This window comes from the organism of the source record quoted next, unplaced genomic scaffold (genome assembly GCF_019419815.1).
Source record: "Pyrus x bretschneideri cultivar Hongxiangsu unplaced genomic scaffold, Pyrus_bretschneideri_v1 Contig28, whole genome shotgun sequence".
NCBI lineage: Eukaryota > Viridiplantae > Streptophyta > Magnoliopsida > Rosales > Rosaceae > Pyrus > Pyrus x bretschneideri.
The window spans coordinates 5,563,766-5,580,512 of NW_025999590.1; the positions used below are offsets into that span (position 1 = coordinate 5,563,766).

At 36.5% G+C, this 16,747-nt stretch overlaps 2 protein-coding genes across 3 annotated transcripts; both read right to left on the reverse strand.

The window, feature by feature from the left end:
* Positions 1-526: 526 nt before the first annotated feature.
* On the reverse strand, positions 527-4,670 carry LOC125479246 (uncharacterized zinc finger CCHC domain-containing protein At4g19190). The gene is made up of 7 exons (XM_048588394.1): positions 4,304-4,670; positions 4,113-4,175; positions 3,835-3,986; positions 3,615-3,737; positions 2,846-3,047; positions 1,884-2,001; positions 527-1,791 (listed from the first exon to the last, which is right to left on the reverse strand). Exons 1-7 carry the CDS (start codon positions 4,538-4,540, stop codon positions 983-985), a joined length of 1,704 nt encoding a protein of 567 aa, XP_048444351.1. The 5' UTR covers positions 4,541-4,670; the 3' UTR covers positions 527-982.
* A 1,778-nt stretch (positions 4,671-6,448) lies between these two features.
* Positions 6,449-9,485, reverse strand: LOC125479153 (ABC transporter G family member 14). Of its 2 annotated transcripts, none has more exons than XM_048588202.1 (5): positions 9,048-9,485; positions 8,105-8,909; positions 7,737-7,976; positions 7,490-7,662; positions 6,449-7,382 (listed from the first exon to the last, which is right to left on the reverse strand). In XM_048588202.1, exons 1-5 carry the CDS (start codon positions 9,474-9,476, stop codon positions 6,726-6,728), a joined length of 2,304 nt encoding a protein of 767 aa, XP_048444159.1. In that variant the 5' UTR covers positions 9,477-9,485; the 3' UTR covers positions 6,449-6,725. The 2 variants fall into 2 exon arrangements, with proteins under 2 accessions (XP_048444159.1, XP_048444160.1); XM_048588203.1 differs by having other exon boundaries at positions 7,785-7,976; positions 9,048-9,429.
* Positions 9,486-16,747: the final 7,262 nt, after the last annotated feature.

Sequence of the window (16,747 nt, forward strand, 5' to 3'; positions counted from 1 at the left end):
TGGGGTCTAGAGTTATCAGTGGTGCTAGAGTCAGTGGCAGTTGTTATTGTGGTAGTGGTGGAGGCAACGGCGACGATGATTGTGGTGGCAGCAGTGGGGACAACGGTAGTGATAATGACGGTACTGATGTATCATGTAAGATTAATTGTTGTAATGGTATGAGGTGGTGGCCAATTTATTCTCTAAAAGAGAAAATGTTTATGGAAGAATAAATAATATGATTTTAAAAGATAATAAAGGTGATACAGAAATTAAAAATATTCATTAAAAACTCAATTCTGTTTTTTTATAAAACCAGCTTTTAAAAACATATATGTTGGCTTTAAGAGTTGCTGTCATTGCTTTAGAAATAAATGGAATATCTAATTTTTATCAATCGCTTTTTATTGTTTAATCATAAAGTAAACCATTTTTTTATTAAATAAAATGCCAAACGGGGCCTAATACGTGTTCTCTGGCCGAAACTCCAATTGAAAAAGAAAAACCAATACTCCAATTTTATCATTTTAAAGAACAGGGACCAATATTGCTCATAACAAGGAAAATATCAAAAGTAAAAGAAACCGTACATGATTGCATACTGTCGCTTACGTTCAAGTTTTTTAGGAAAAAGAAACACTCATCTCTCAAGTTGAAATCACATCAACATATTATCCAAAATGCATATCCTTTAGAAGAGAATCACAGCCATGTCTATGAATACAACGATATGAAATGTCCACTTGTTCGAGGTTTCAAGAAACCTGTTTTTCGGCAACATCATAGCTGAGGCAGAACCGGGAGCGTGAGACTGATAGATCATTTGACTTGTAATTAGTAGCTCATTTCCACCGGACACTTGCTAAGCATAGAGGTGATGGTGTAGATGACAACGACAATATGGCTGTTACACTTGCTAAGCATTGAGGTGACGGTGAAGATGACGACAACAATATGGGTGTCTACTGTACTCCCTTTCTACCATCCTTCTATAGCCAAAACTTCAAGTACAAAAGCGCTTGTGTTTTCTGTTAGTACTTTTATGATGCTTCTCATTTTCGGTTTCACCATATGAGTAAGAGTACCTATCCCTGCTCTTTCTATGTCTATTTTCCTTCTCTGTGTCAGAATCTTCAGATGAATTAGAATGCCGGCGTCTGCTTTTGACACTTTTAAGGGGTCTATCAGACTCAGAGCCTTTAGATGAATTATTTAACCTGTCCCTGCTCACGTCCCTTCCGCAATGCCTATCAATCTTGGAATCTTCATATGAATGAGAATGCTTCAGTCTGATCATTCTACTTCTACGATGTTTTTCATGATCCGATTCCTCAAATGAAAAAGAGTGCTTGCGTCTGCGCTGGACATCTCTATGGTGCTTCAGAGCCTCAGAATCTTCAGATGAAACAGTACACCTGACACTGCTGTTGTCCCTTCTGCTGCAATGCCTGTAAATCTCGGAATTTTCAGATGAATCAGAATGCTTCTTTCTGTTCTTTATACTTTTGTGATGCTTTTCATGATTTGATTTCTCACATGAATAACAATGCTTGACTCTACGCTTTACTTTATGCCTATCAAATTCCAGAATCTCTGATGAGCATGATTCAGAATGGCTGTGCTTCTTCTTATTTACCTTGCTCATCCTCTTCTTTGACTTCTTATCATCCTCATAAGAAGATGAAAACCCATCTTCCCCACTAACTGGTGATGACTGCTTTTTTTTGTGCTTGTTCTTCTTTGTGGACTTGAACCTGGGTTTGCTTGAGAAGTTGGTCAGCAACTCAGGGATGGCATTCCCGCTGAGAAACCCTACAAAATGTACATAGTTGCAGTTATCTCACAGGCAACACAGATAAAAGATAAAAGTTGTCATGCATATTCTGGAATCAAAAACTAAATACCTCCATATTCATCAAATATGGTGTCCTCAGCAACTATTTGTTGGTTGGGATCATCTGGTTTAAACCCTCCACGTGGAGGACTAATTCCTGGTTTTTGCTTGAGTTCCCACTTTAAAGGCTGCAAAATAAGCAAATAAAAATTATATACAAGTAACATAGGATCCCAGTTTTTAGCATGATATATGATTTGAGAATGCATCTGTCATCAGCAGTGTCAAGGATAAAATTGAAGTTGGTTATAGTTGAAATATTTGAGAGTCACTAGACGCTCCTAACTTAGGAATCAACATTAGTTGTATTTATATTCTACCTGACGGTAGTATACCAAGTTTCCAGTTCTCAAGCCATAATAAACTGCATGCTGAGCAACAGAGGTTTAATTTCAAGCAAGTTAACTATTAAAACAAATGTTTGACTCTTGCCAGTTGAACCTATTACAACTTGACTTACGAGGTGTGATGCAGACTTTTACCGTTTTGGATGGTTTAATCTAGATATTTTACTTACAAACATATCCTTTTAATCTGGACCAAAGTGAAAACAAACATATCTATTTATCCCAATTCATAAACTTAACCTTCCATCCATGTAGAAATCCCTATTGGAATTCCCAACTCACTTGGCCAAAGATGCTAAGGTAGGTAGTAGAAGAGTTCTCACAGAATAATCTTAGTGAGCTTATTTCTTTTTCAGAGGATCTAAACAACCTTGGACGGCAATACAATTCATGCTTCATTTTATTTGGTAGGAAATACAATATGCGCTTCTTCATTCAAACAAAATAAAATGAAACAATTAAAAGGCGATGCCCCATGCTTTGAGGCTTATGCCAGCCTAGCCATGCAAGGCGTCAGCACCTTACCTCAAAGATTCACCCATTTGAAAGAGAGAAAATAATTTTGTAAGCAAGGGATAATAGCAGCCTTCCTAGTAGGTTTCAAGATAGCTATCGAAAGACTAACCTCGCTAGGATCTGTGTGGGCAAGAATAGCAGTCAAAGGGTCGTCCCTTTTCAAACGGCTCTCTTCGTTGGGCATTATGACATCCTTCAACGGACATTCACGGTCGCCACTTTGGTGACCAAAAGTTCCACACCTTACGCACTTTACATTGCGCACTTCAACTCCAAATGGTTTTGCCCTCGTAGGAACACCAGTCTCCAGCCTTAAAGGGAATTATTATGAATATTACTATTATTATTATCATTATCCTTGTTATCATCAGGAAAACAATAGAGTAGTACCCTTACATGCACCAACTGTGAACCTCAGTCACTTTGAATAGCAAAAGACGAACAAGAAAAACTCAAACATGATTTAAAGCGAGGGGCATTGACATCTTTAGCTGTGTGAAAGCAATTTCATGTGGTGTACCTCAACATCATTAAACAGTGAGGAAACAGAAATCTCAGTTCGATACCTCAGCACCATTTTAATTGTAAATTGTATCAGTCATAGATATGCTTGACTCAAAAAGTTGCATATTCTGACAAATGCGATGTAACAGCTTCTTTTATGCATTTCTGGAATAACAACCCATTGACTTTATAGTTTAAACTGTCCAGAAAGGAAGTGTGTAAAACCATGAAAATGTCTGCTGCACTGAAGAAACAATCTATGAATCTCGTTATCAAGTTATAAAACATGTTATTATCTTAATGCACGTCAATTAAGAAACTATAAAGTAAGATAAAAACATTGCATCTTACTGAAAAGGCAGCAACAGGCACACCTTGGAGCATTTTTCAAAACTTCAAATTCTTGTTCTGTTGGTAAAGGACGGCCAAACACATCTTTAGGCCTTGATTTCTTGGCATGTTCAGCAGTGGGAGGCAAAGACTCGGGTGGGCGTTGGCTAACGAGAGAATAGACAATTAGGCCTAACAAAGATGAATTGAAAGAAAATACATATTGCAATCAAATAGGAAGGCAGAATATAATGCAAATGGTACCTTGAAGTGGAAGTAGCAGTAGCATCTGTTAGAGCTTGTGTTTGTGGGTGCTCTCTTGCACTCTCATCAGCAATCTCTGCAGCTTTTGCACTTTCGGCATTGTAACCAGGCGGTCGAACATACATAAAGCTAACAGCTTTCATAGTCTCAATCTACACCAATGCAATACATCCATCAACTTAAAAAATGTTGCTTTTGCCTTGCATTGGGAAGGTATGAATTTTATTCGGTTGTTAAATTAAAAGAGAAAACACAAAGATAAGAGAAGAAAAGAGAACCTTTTCCTTGTCTTTCTTGGAGACGAGAGCAGCCTGCCGAAAGAATTCCTGCTCTTGGGCATACTGCACCAATGAATGACAGAATTGGTAATTGGTATTAGATAAGAGAGAGAGAATTGAATTTAGTCAACAAACAATCAAAAGTAAATAAAGAAATAAAAAAGGTTGGAACTTGGTAGTGCAATCCGTGCCTCGCGGGAGACCTCCTCGGTACGACGCTGACGCTGGGCCTGGATCTGCTCTGCGATCCACTTACGGCGCTGATTGGGGTAAGAGAGAGGGTGCCATGGCTTCTGATTCAGGTACGAGTGGCTCCACGCCGTGCCTGACTTATTCTTGTAATCAACCTCCCCACCTCCTCCTCCTCCTCCTCCTTTGTCCGCAAATCTCTTACTCAGCCTTATCCCTCCTTCCTCTTCACCTTCCATCCCTCCTTCCTCTTGTCAGTTCTCACTCTCTGTATTTCTTCCCCTAATAGAATTAGAATCTGGGTATTCTTCCTTTAGATTGTTGATGCTTTTGGTACGCGATCTCGATGCCCGATCCCCAATCGCTATCGGTCGATTGAAACTCAAATAATTTCGGCATTCTATAGGCTAGGCCCATTCTCTGCGCCCTAAAATACGGATTTAGCTTATTGGGCTTTAGTGCTTCTTGATTAATAGATTTAGGACTCGTTTGGAACTGATTTTAAAATGATTAGAAACGTTTTTGATGAAATTGATTTTGTGTTCCAAAAGCATTTAATGTTTTTTGGAAGAAGCACCAAATACGTGCTTCTTCCAGGAAGCACTTAGTGCTTTCTAGGATTCACTTGGATTTTTACTAAGAATTAGTTTTAAAAACATTTTCACCAAAAGCGCTTTCAGTTATTTTAAAAGCACATTCAAACGAGCCCTTATACGGTTACTTACCGTTTATTTTATCAATTTCTCTTCAAATAGAAAAATTGTTATTGGCACCCAAATAATATAATTGTGCGCTCTAAATTTTTTATAATTAAAAAAACTTAATTTTTTGAAGTGTCAATAATCCTTTTAAATATTATATTTACAAAAAGATAATGCGAGGGAGATTAAATTTTGTAAACTAAATTATATAGAAGTTGATGATTGAATTATTACTTAAGTGTTGGTTAACATGCTTATTTCTTATTAGTGACACATCATTTAGTTTGCAAATTTAACCTACCTATAAACCTTTACAAAATATAAATCAAATTGAAGACTATTTAGTCATTCATGCCTCGTTTGGCATCTTGTATAAGACATCGGATAGGAGTATTTAATATGAATCGAGCATTTGTAGTCTTATGTATTAAATAGTTGTCAGATTAACAAATATGGTCCAAGTTGATTAATCCGCTCTACACCCATGCCTAAAGTGGGGGATACGCGACAGACTAATTATATATATATATATATATATATATATATCTTATTATTTTTTACATAAATATTAAATAAAGTTGTTTGAATGGTTTTGGTTAAGATTTAAAGTTTTGAAACCCTTTTTATTAGTTATATATATAATCCGCTTGTATACATCTTGAGTATAAGTAGTCATCTTATCTTATAATTAGGACTGTACTATTCACATACCATTTTTACCTCTTACATACCCCTTGTTAATTTATATCATTTGATATTCTTCAATTCATTCAATCTGACTGCTGTAAATTGAGAAGGGTGTGTCATTTGGGAGGTAAATAGGGGGAGCATTTTTTGCTCACCAACATAACTATGGTGTATGCTCACCATACACCTAATTATTTGTCTTGTGTCATTTCAACTAACTTTAGTTAACTTTCACATTAAATGTTACTTTTTTTTAATTTTATAAAAAATTAACCAAAGTTAAGTGAATGGATACGTGAAAGATGATTAGGTATATAGTGAGCATACATCAAAGTTTATGGTGGCGAACAAAAATACTCATGTAGATAGGGTGTGTGGATAGCCCAACCCTATAATTATTAGCATAATACTTAGGTCTCACAGTGAGTACCTTGTGTTTTTTGGCCCAATGATAATTTAACATATGTTTTTATTATTTTTAAAAGTAAACATATGTAATGCTAGGAAGATTAATTTTTAAATCAAATGATGTAGATGTTAATGATTGGATTATTACTTTGTTTAATATGCTTATTTTCTATTGGTGGCACATCATTTGATTTGCAAATTTGATTTAAAAATTTGACATCCCTAACATTATCTTTATTACACTAATTAACAAAGGAGGATATTGTTCAGATTTGATTGACAATAATATTATACTACAAGGACGACCATTCTTTGAATGATCCGGCAGTTGGGTGTGCTTCCACCTAGAAATTGAAGAGCATATGTTCTCTTTCTCTTTATTATAACTGATTGAGCATAATCAATGTCTTATTTTGAAATTAGAATGATCTTCTACAAGTCAGTAACTAATATCGATCAAGCCGATTAAATTAAGCTGGCTACAGCATATAGGATTTTAATTAATTCCAACTCAAATTTCCATCACATAATTTGATGATTTTCAGCTACGCTCCTCCTCGATGCACGATCGATCAGTTGAAGAAGGAGAAAAATCTTCGGATGATTGATCGATGAAGTTAATGATTAATTATCTCCTCAAGCGCACTCGATGGAGTGCAAGATAAGCAAGAAGGCGGTAACCTAGTAACATTAAGGCGAGAATGGAGACATCGAGCCACAAGTGTTCGAGACCACCCATGGATTTGATGGCGGGCAAATCTCCGACTCGGCACAAGACACCCTTGGAGCACTCATAAAAGTCGTCCTCATCGTATTGGACCCCAAGAAGAAGCTTGTAACAGTAGTAGCTATAGCTCAAGTACTTGAGCCACACGATGAAGGGGGGAATCTGTTGAATGTAGTAACCCCCGGCGATGAGGAAGACAAGTGTTGTAACCGAGGCCAAAGTGGTGGCTTGCTTTATGTCCATCAGAATGGCACCAATGGCTAACCCTAGGCTTTGGGAGACCAGCACGTTGTACAGAACCACGAGCAGGGACAGGATGAATGTAAAGGGGTCCGGTTTAAGCCCTCCCATCCAATAGATTATCAAGACAAATGCCGTTGGCAGTGCCAGCTCCAGCGGCAGGTCTCCAACTGTTCTTGCAAGGAAGTACGATGAAAGCCGGTACATTCCCGATGATCGTTCTTTTATCAGCATCCTTCTCTCCTGGGGAAATGTGAACACTGCATTGTACAGTGGGTAGAACCCCCAGAACACTGAGAAGAAGAAGAGCAAAGCGATCTGCAACCAACCAACCATATACACACTAAAAAATTATTAATACGTGGCCACACTAAACCCTATATGAAGTTATGCATTATAAATTAAAGAAAGGAATTGTAGCTTACACGGTCTTCAATGTGAGAAGTGGGTGTGCGCCACCAGAGGAGTCCACCAAGCGTGGCCACACTTATTACTTGGAAAATCCTTAGCCTGTTGAAGGCTTCGTACCTTCGCTCCCTTAACCCCCTCTGAAGCAGCACCTTGAACTGGTGCCACCAGCTTGTACACCAATATTGCTCTGCAGGTATCGCATGATCAGCTAATGCACTACAAAAGCCACTATTATTAATTGAAAATAAAAATTAAACGAACCAGGGGCTAGGAAAATGAGAGCGAGAGAGGATATGCTTAAGGAATTACTTGCAGAAGCAGCTTCTTTCATGTAATTGTTGTAGTTGTTGACCTCCAAACCAGCACAGAGCTCATCTTTCAACTTTGCATAAATGTTCTTATCGTAGGCAGAAATGAGAGCTTTTCTCACCATCTTTTGCTCCTGTTCCGTGTTCGTATTCTCGCGCTGCTCACATGCATGTTTGGAATCAGGGGCGATTCCTGGACGTAACGTACGTAATTAGTTTGAATAAACAATCAGATGGAGATGGTGGATCGATTGACCATTTTAACATACTCATATATACGCATGCATGCATATAATAATTAGTTCATACATGCATACATACCGTTAGCAAGATCCAGCAAAAGATCAGCAGGATTAACACTAGGCAAGGACGTGGAGAAACCGATGGAGGAAAAATAATCTAGGGCCGCAGAAGCAGGGCCATAATAAATGGGTGAGCCCTCGGAAAGCAGGACGAGCTTATCAAACATGTGGTAGATGCGGCTGGAGGGCTGGTGGATGGTGGTGACAAGGGTTCGGCCCCCACTAGCAAGCCTTTTGAGTGTGGTCAGGATCCGCTGAGCTGTAGTGGAGTCCAACCCTGAGGTGGGCTCATCCAGCAAAAGTAAGCTCGGGTTAATCAGCATCTCTTGACCTATACTCACCCTCTTCTTCTCACCCCCTGATATCCCTCTAAACAGTGGGCCCCCTATCATGCTGCTCCGGCACCGAGTCAAGCCCAGCTCGCTGATAACGTGCTCCACGTGCTGCACTTTCTCGTCCCGGCTTAGGCTGTTGGGCAGCCTCAGCATAGCCGTGAACACAAGAGTCTCAGTCACGGTGAGATGCGGGTACAGAACGTCGTCTTGGGCAACGAATCCCGTTCGTCGTTTGATGGCGCCGCAGAATGACTGGCCGTTGTAGCTGATCTTGCCTGACATGAACTTGCTGTTATTCTGATGATTGAGGCGCCCTCCCAGGGCAGTAAGGAGGGTCGTCTTCCCACTTCCAGATGGCCCTAACATGGCTAGTATCTCTCCCGGACATACCGTACCTGTTATCCCACTCAGTATACTTTTTTCTCTAGATCTGCTGCTATCCCTACTCCCTTTCTGGTCCACTTTCACTTTGTAAAACACCTCCTCAAACTGCAATTCAGTTACTAATAAATTAATTACTTAATTTTAGCAGGATTGTCACTTTTACATACGTCGATGGGAGAGAGAGAGAGAGAGAGAGAGAGAGAGAGAGAGAGAGAGAGAGAGAGAGAGATGATGATGAGAGACCTTTAAAGTTATAGGGTACAACGTCAGTTGTAGGAAAGCTTGCGAATTAACTTGGGTGGCGGGCGCTGCCTTGTTCTGGGTTCCAGCAGGCATCTCCGGCGAACCTTCAACAGCAGTAGCACAAGTACTGTCGCTGCCGCCATATTCTGCTGGTTTTGGCACTATGCTGCTGAGAGACATTGCGAAGTTGAATGTTTGTATTTTATCCTTTTTTTCGATAATTTTGTTGCGTGCGATGGATGGGGAAGGGCACAAGTACGTTGGCGTACTTGAGTTGGCTTGATTTAAGTTGGCGTCCCAAAGCGAACGAGCCTGGGAGCACATAAATATATAGCTTTTCGATATGCATATATATATACACACACACACACACAGAGTCACACACGAAGGATGGAAGATGTCCTCTTGTGTGCTCGCATCCATGGTCATGTAGACCTCCATTCCATGTGGCGATGGTGGGAATCGTACCTTTTCTATTAATTTATTCGAACACTAACTATTAGCCATTAATCTTAGTACTAATCTCATCCTATATATAGCTAAGCTAGTCCCCTTTATTGGCATCTTTTCTGTCTATTCTTGATTAGTATTATGGTCATCGTGGATGTACGTAGAAATCAAATATATATGTAAGTTTATTTGAAAAGCAAGCAGTTTATAACTCAAATAGTTAAAATTATCGATTACATCTGCATCTTAAGAATTTTCTATATTTGGAAACAATAATACGCTAATGAGGGGTGCTGAAAATCTTTTTTTTGAGTGGCAAAATTTTGTTTAGGAATGCTTTACATTTTCCCCTTGGGGATGAGTTTATTCCCTTAATTACTTGCAAATAACATATTTTCACTATAAAAATTTCTTAATTGGAATCTTTCAATCTCTTAATCTTCATTTGAAGATCAACCCCACAAAAAATTATTTAAATCAGTGAATCATTTAGGCATCCAAATGTATCATGTAAATCAGCGGTTCATTATGATTATGTTACTTGGTATCTTCTCCATTGATTTATCCAATACATTTAGATGACTAAACAATCACCCATTCAAATAATTTTTATAGAGATGATCTTCAAATGAAGATTAAGAGATTGAGTGATTCCGATTATAAAATTTCTACGTTGAAAATACGTTATTTGCAAGTGGATGAACAACCTCATACTCGAAGAGGGGAATGCAATTATTATTATTATCAATAAGGCCCCGTTTGTCACGTCATTAAAGTTGTTTAGACTAATTAGGTACTGGGTTTAACTAGCTTGTCACAAGTTGAACTTAGTCTATCCTTTTATTCAAACAACTAATTTGGGTACAGTATGGTGATCTTGTTTAACAAAATCAGTATGGCCGTGCGGTCATGTTAGATTTTGTTAAACAAGTTCATTGGGGGATAATGCCAAAGAAATGATCCGGGGTTTGGGACTATCACCTCGTTCATGCATAGTAGCTAAAGCACATTCCTCTTCATTCCGGCATCCTTTTTTTTAGGCTTATCAACATGTCAAGACGGTTCATTTTAATTTTTCTTTTTGTGTTTTTGGAAAATCATTAGCCTCTATTTGTCAGCGTATAAAGCATAAGAAATTCATGCCTCTATTTGTAGAATTTACTTTTTCTCAACAGCAAGAATAAGTTGAAAAGAAAAAGCTGGGAGGGAAAAGAAGAGTTGTGGGATTACGAGAGAAAGCTATGGTGAACTGAATTGCCCTAAAAGAATTTCTAAGTAAACTAAAGAGACACAGTAATGCAGCTTTTCCTTGTAAATAATTAATCAATATATTCTTATATTCCCTTCCCCATTTTTTTAAATAAATAGTAATTGATTTGGGTCTGTAGTTTTCAACATTCGTATCTCTGAAATTCGCTATGACTGATGTATTTTATGGTTGCATGGTATCTTATATCAATAATATTCATTTTAAAAGGTGGGAAAAGTTTTCAAGTTAGATGCTAAACAAAGTCCTCTCTCCCTCTCATACACACAAAACAAATTTTCACGCAAGAAAGAATTAGGCTTGATAATATCACCGGTTATTAAATAATCATTCCCGTGTTTAAACAGTATACCGTTAGCTTAATAAATATTATAATATGATGTTTTAAGTTACAAGAGATAATTTATCTCCTCTCGCACGCACTTACGTACGCACTTTTGTTTTGCTTTTTACTTGATTGTAAACTTCGCTTAATGTTAGGAAGATTAAATTTGTAGACAAAATTACAAATTAAATGATGTATGACCAATAAGAATGATTACGTTTAATAACGCTTATAATTCAATTATCAACTTTCATGTCATTTAGTGTACAAATTTAATCTCTCCAATATAATCAGCTGAAGAGATCAATCGAAGAATGATTAAAGGAAGAAGCCATCAATCAGATTCCAATTTGTGTCCATAAAAATAAAATAATGAAGTTTCTTTTGAGAGAGCACTACTGATCAGATTAGTCTGAGAGATAAGAGTAAATGGGATCCGGTTGCGTGGTGGAGCCTAGCCTGCCCTTTCTCATTTCAGAGATTTGCAAAAGTATTGGCTATTTGACGCTGGGTGGCGCGAGCATCATATTTTAGAGCATTGTCTTTCTCTCCCAACCTGTGCATGAGTATGAATATAAATTTCATATATTTGTCCATGACAATGACATCGAGTTTTTCTTCCACTCGAGTATGCCCTTGCGTTTTGATATATATATATACCTTCCCTATATATTCCATATTTAAAAATAAAAAAAATTGTATGGCACAGAATATACGACAATGCCCCCGTGTTATGAAATTGTATATAAATTTTTCTCTTTTATCTTTTGGACTTGTAGTTTAGTTATCCAAAAACAACGCAAGTTTTAGAAATTAAAAAAATGTACTTTTCACTTTTCATTTTTTTTTTTAAATCAAAACGGTTACTAATAAACAATTTTCTTATTTTTAATAAAAATGATGCAAATAAACCCAAACAAAATGATTATTAACAACTCACGTCTCCCTTGCTAGTATTGTATACTTATACCTATATAGGATTGTTTTATTAGCATCCCACGTATTGTTCCACACACTCACACACTAAAAATACCTCGCACCTACTTTTTAACTTTTAAAATCTCTTAATACACTCTACTTACTTACTAAATCACCCTCACACCACACACATTCCACACCAAAATCAATTCCAACAGAGACCACGTAAATTTTTAGCAAAGGCATACCGATTTCTACCTGTCGAAAAATATGAACAAATTCAGTCATTTTACCTTTTTAAATTCAGTAGATACTTGTCGAAAAATATGAACAAATTGGATAAAATGACCATCATGTGATAATTTCTAAACCAAAAGGGACATGATGGTCATTTTATCCTTTTTAAAGGAGGGTAATATGATCATGATCCTTTTTACTTAAGTGAGTTTATATTAATTTTCATAAATAAAATGAAATAGTGCCACTTATTACGGTTTGGTGGTATTCTTCTTCACGTGTAAATGAGAGGTTTCAGGTTTGATTCTCACCAAAGGCGAATTTGAATCACATTATTACTAGCCCATTGTGAGGCTTAGCCTACTCCTTCACCCCCTTAACCCTCTTAATGTAGATAATATCGTGTGTTAAAAAAAATAGTAACTTCCACTGCAATAACTTTATCAACCACATGAATAGCATGTGAGGGAGTTACTAATATAACATGAAGAGCTCCATTTTGCCAAAGTATTTGCGATGCTCTAGCCTCTAGCTAGTAATGAAATAATAGAACTAATTGTTTTGGAAAAAAATATATATATAGAGACATGATCGGGTGCAAAGGACGGACGCAAGTTTAGTTGACAAGTTGTGGGAGAGATAAAAGTTTTAGGTAACTGTATTCGTTGCTTATGAATTAATTATGACATTGCCTTAAACTTGTAAACTATTATTGACTTTACATAAAGCATGCAATTAATTGAAAATTTATATCTTGTGGATGACAGAAAGGATTCTTTTCGTTTTCGATAATATATATACTTACACAGTTTCACTTTTAACAACTTTCTTTTGCACGTATCTTTATCTCAATATTTCTGATCCAAATATCACAATAAGAAAAGTAAAAGAGAAAGATGTGCATGCAAGTGTCCAAAATGATAATGTACACTACTACCCTCCCCTTCTCAAGTTCTCATAAATTATTAGACTGGGTTTTGTTTTGGAACAATATTGTTCGTCAGGTGTGCTCGGGCAATGAAGTTCGGAAAACCACACGTGTCATGCAACCCAGTTTATTATGATAATGAAGTGGGGATTCATTTTTATAATAGTCTTAATTTGTTTGTTTTTGGGTGGGAAAGTGGAAAGTGGAAGTGGAAAGCTTTAAGCTTGTATAATGCTTACACATGCGAATGTGTCAATGTGATCCTACCTAGCAGCTATGACATACATAATGCAAATCATTTGGTGGAGGACTCGTGGGGGTGCCCCCGCCAGATTATATATATGCTCAGTGCTCCTTCTTCCTTTATTTTTAAGAATCATTCTAGTTCTACCCATTATCCCATAGTACAAATGAAAACTTTGGCTGAAAATATAAATATTTTATTCACCTATATATATTTTTTATTTTTCACAATGTAAAATTATCCCTAGTGATGAATTACTTTAGTGCTTAAAGACGTTTCACTGCTTTTAAAGTTTAAACTATTCTCCTCTCTTTAATATAAATTGAAGTAGTAAATGTAGTTTGTAATTTAAAAAAAATATATATATATAAACTTTACGTGGATTGTCGATAATTTTAAAATCGCCCACTTGTTAACCAACCGTGAAGAATCAAAAGGATTTGCCCTAAGAGCAGCACTGGACATAAAATAAACGCAGAAAATGGTGGTTGGATATTGGCACATATACAAGTATTTTGCAGTGCGCGTCCATATATACTTTGTTTAACACACGCGTAGAGAAAGTGTTAGCTTGTATCCCATCATACATGTATATACATAGATATCACATATATGTATGTATGATGGGATGCGTGTCGTGGGAATCAGCTCAGTGGTGTGGAAGACTTTGATGGACATGACCGGCCAACTGATTGCGGCCTTGGTAACTCACATATTTTATGTTATCTTTAATTACATTATTATGTACATATGTATGCATCATTATTATATTGTCCAGTAGCTTATGGGGGTGATTATCATATGATCGATGTAATTATTAATTAGGTAATTCTTGTGAATTGTGATGATTATTTTTGTTTGTTTTGTTTTGTATTGTTATTTGGGTGATATTCTTAATTGTGATGATTATCTTATCATTATATGCTTCGCGTGCTACATATAGAGAGTTACTATACAATACAAAAATAATGTCTTGCTTTAATTAGGATTCGTCCAGTAACGCTTTGCAAACATATTTTGAAGTGACTTTTTTTGTACCACGAAAATGATAAATAGAATTTTGTAATTTTATGATTTGAAAATGTGTCCAGTAGAAGTGGTGGTGGTTGCAACGAGAGTGCTGTTAGTAGCAATAGTGGCTGGATGATGGTAGTAATGGTGAGAATGCAAGACAATAGATAATATGATGATAGTGATGGTGTTAATGGTGGTGGCGACAGAGGTGCATGTGATGGTGTTTATGGTGAGACTATGTCGGTAATAGTAGCCATGGTTGCATGGATAACGACAGTGGAAGATGTGTGGCTGTGGCGATGGTGGGAGGTGGTGGTGGTGGTGGTGGTGGTGGTGGACTTGAGAGTGAGAATGTGAGATGGTGGAGGTTGTACGAGTGATGGCGTTGAGAATGTTGTGGTGGTGATGAAAAAAGTGATGGTGGTAGCATACCTGATTTTATTTTTTCTTAAGATTTTTGACTATTTACAATTTATCATTTATGCCATATTTAAAAATTTATTCTTGAAAAACTAAGAAAACATCAATTTGATGTTCTACATAGCTTATACTAAATATTGTTTTATGCGTTTTCCATTTTATGAGTTATCTTTATAAAATAATTTGTTAAACAAAATTTTCACCGTTTTCATATATCATGTAGAATGAAAAATTATTTTGCAAAATGTTAAACCCTTAAGCACTCCTGAATGTTGACTGGTACATAATTAGTCCAATAAATGGAAATGATTTTTTTGAGTTAGCTAGTCACTATTTGATTTAGTTGATTTTATGATTAGAATATACGATGTCATTTAAAGCACAAGAGAGAGTGAGGTATTGCTATAAGAATAATGATATTTGCATATTCTTTTTATCTTTTACGTATCTACTTTTAAATTCTACACATTCTAAGTGAATTTGTATTCTTTGATATTTTTTAATTTATTCGATCTAATGATTAAAAATAAAAAAAAAAGTGTATAAAATAAATAAATAACGTGTAAATAACACTACCATTATCTTAAATCTTAATGATCACATGAGGACGACAACATTATTGGTGTCCGGTGAAAAAGAATGCAAGAGAGATCTGATGATCTGCCAAAACTTAAAAAGCAGCGATTGGGATTGGGTACTTGGCCCTTTTGATTTATGTATGGGTAGGGACCAGTAGGGTAGGATACTTGTGGGTGTTTCTTCTTTTTTTTTTCAGTGCCCTTTTGATTTTGGTGTTGTACAAATTACTTTACACAATTACTCTTTGCTAATGTGCGCGTAGAATGGAATACCTTCACGTTATCGGAAGGAGCTAGATGCTGGGCTATGTAATGCGCAAGTTGAAAGTTCATGGGCATCATTCCACATGTCTGTTCTACTAAACCACAACTTAATTTCGATTTTGTGTGGATCTCCTTTCAATGAAAATTGGATGAGTCAATATGTCTATATATCTTGCTTTTAGTGCTATATCGAGAGTTACTCTATGTACATGCATTGCACGACATAAAATCAACATATATAATACATGTTGCACATGTCCATGCATAAGTATGCAACTCACAAAATTAGAGAACCTTTATTTAGTTTCATCGACACTATTCTAGTTCTCATTTTGGATAAAAAGTTAACCGGAACCGTTCAAAATTGCTCGCAGGCTACCAAACCAAGGGTCCAAATCAGAGAGATAGAATCATTTAGCAGGAGGTTGACACGTAAGCAAAGTTATGTGAGGGCCAAAGGAAAGGGTAGCTATATATGTTTTATACACGTAGACAGCAGAGAACCACGCGTGTACGTCCCTCTCTCACTCGTGGTTACTTGATTCATATTTGATTATTTCTTTTGGCTTTAGCTGAGTACACCCACTTCAACTCATATGTTCTAGGTTGCTACGTGTATAATTATGTAGAACGAGCTAATGGGGCATAATGACTAGGCTGCTACGCATACAAGTGAGGGAAGGAATCTTATTTTCTTGGGAGTTTTAACAAAACATTTTAGGTATCGTTCACTTTTAACGAAAATGATATTTTTACTCTAAAAAGTCACTCCTGATACTATTTACTTACAACACCTTTTTGTCCTTTTGATTAAAACTCAAAGTTTTCAAGTTATTTTCATTAATTTTCCTTAATTTTTATTTTCAAAAAATGAGAATTAGTTGTGAGACTTAGTCTGCATTGAACTTCAACGATCCGAATCGTCTATTTTATAAGTCTCGATTCATAGATCATCTATGTAAAAATTCAATTCAATCCGAAACCATTTGCCCATTTAATTGTCACGATAAGATTTCAACGTTTCTTAGAACATAATGTTCGTCAATTTCTTTGAA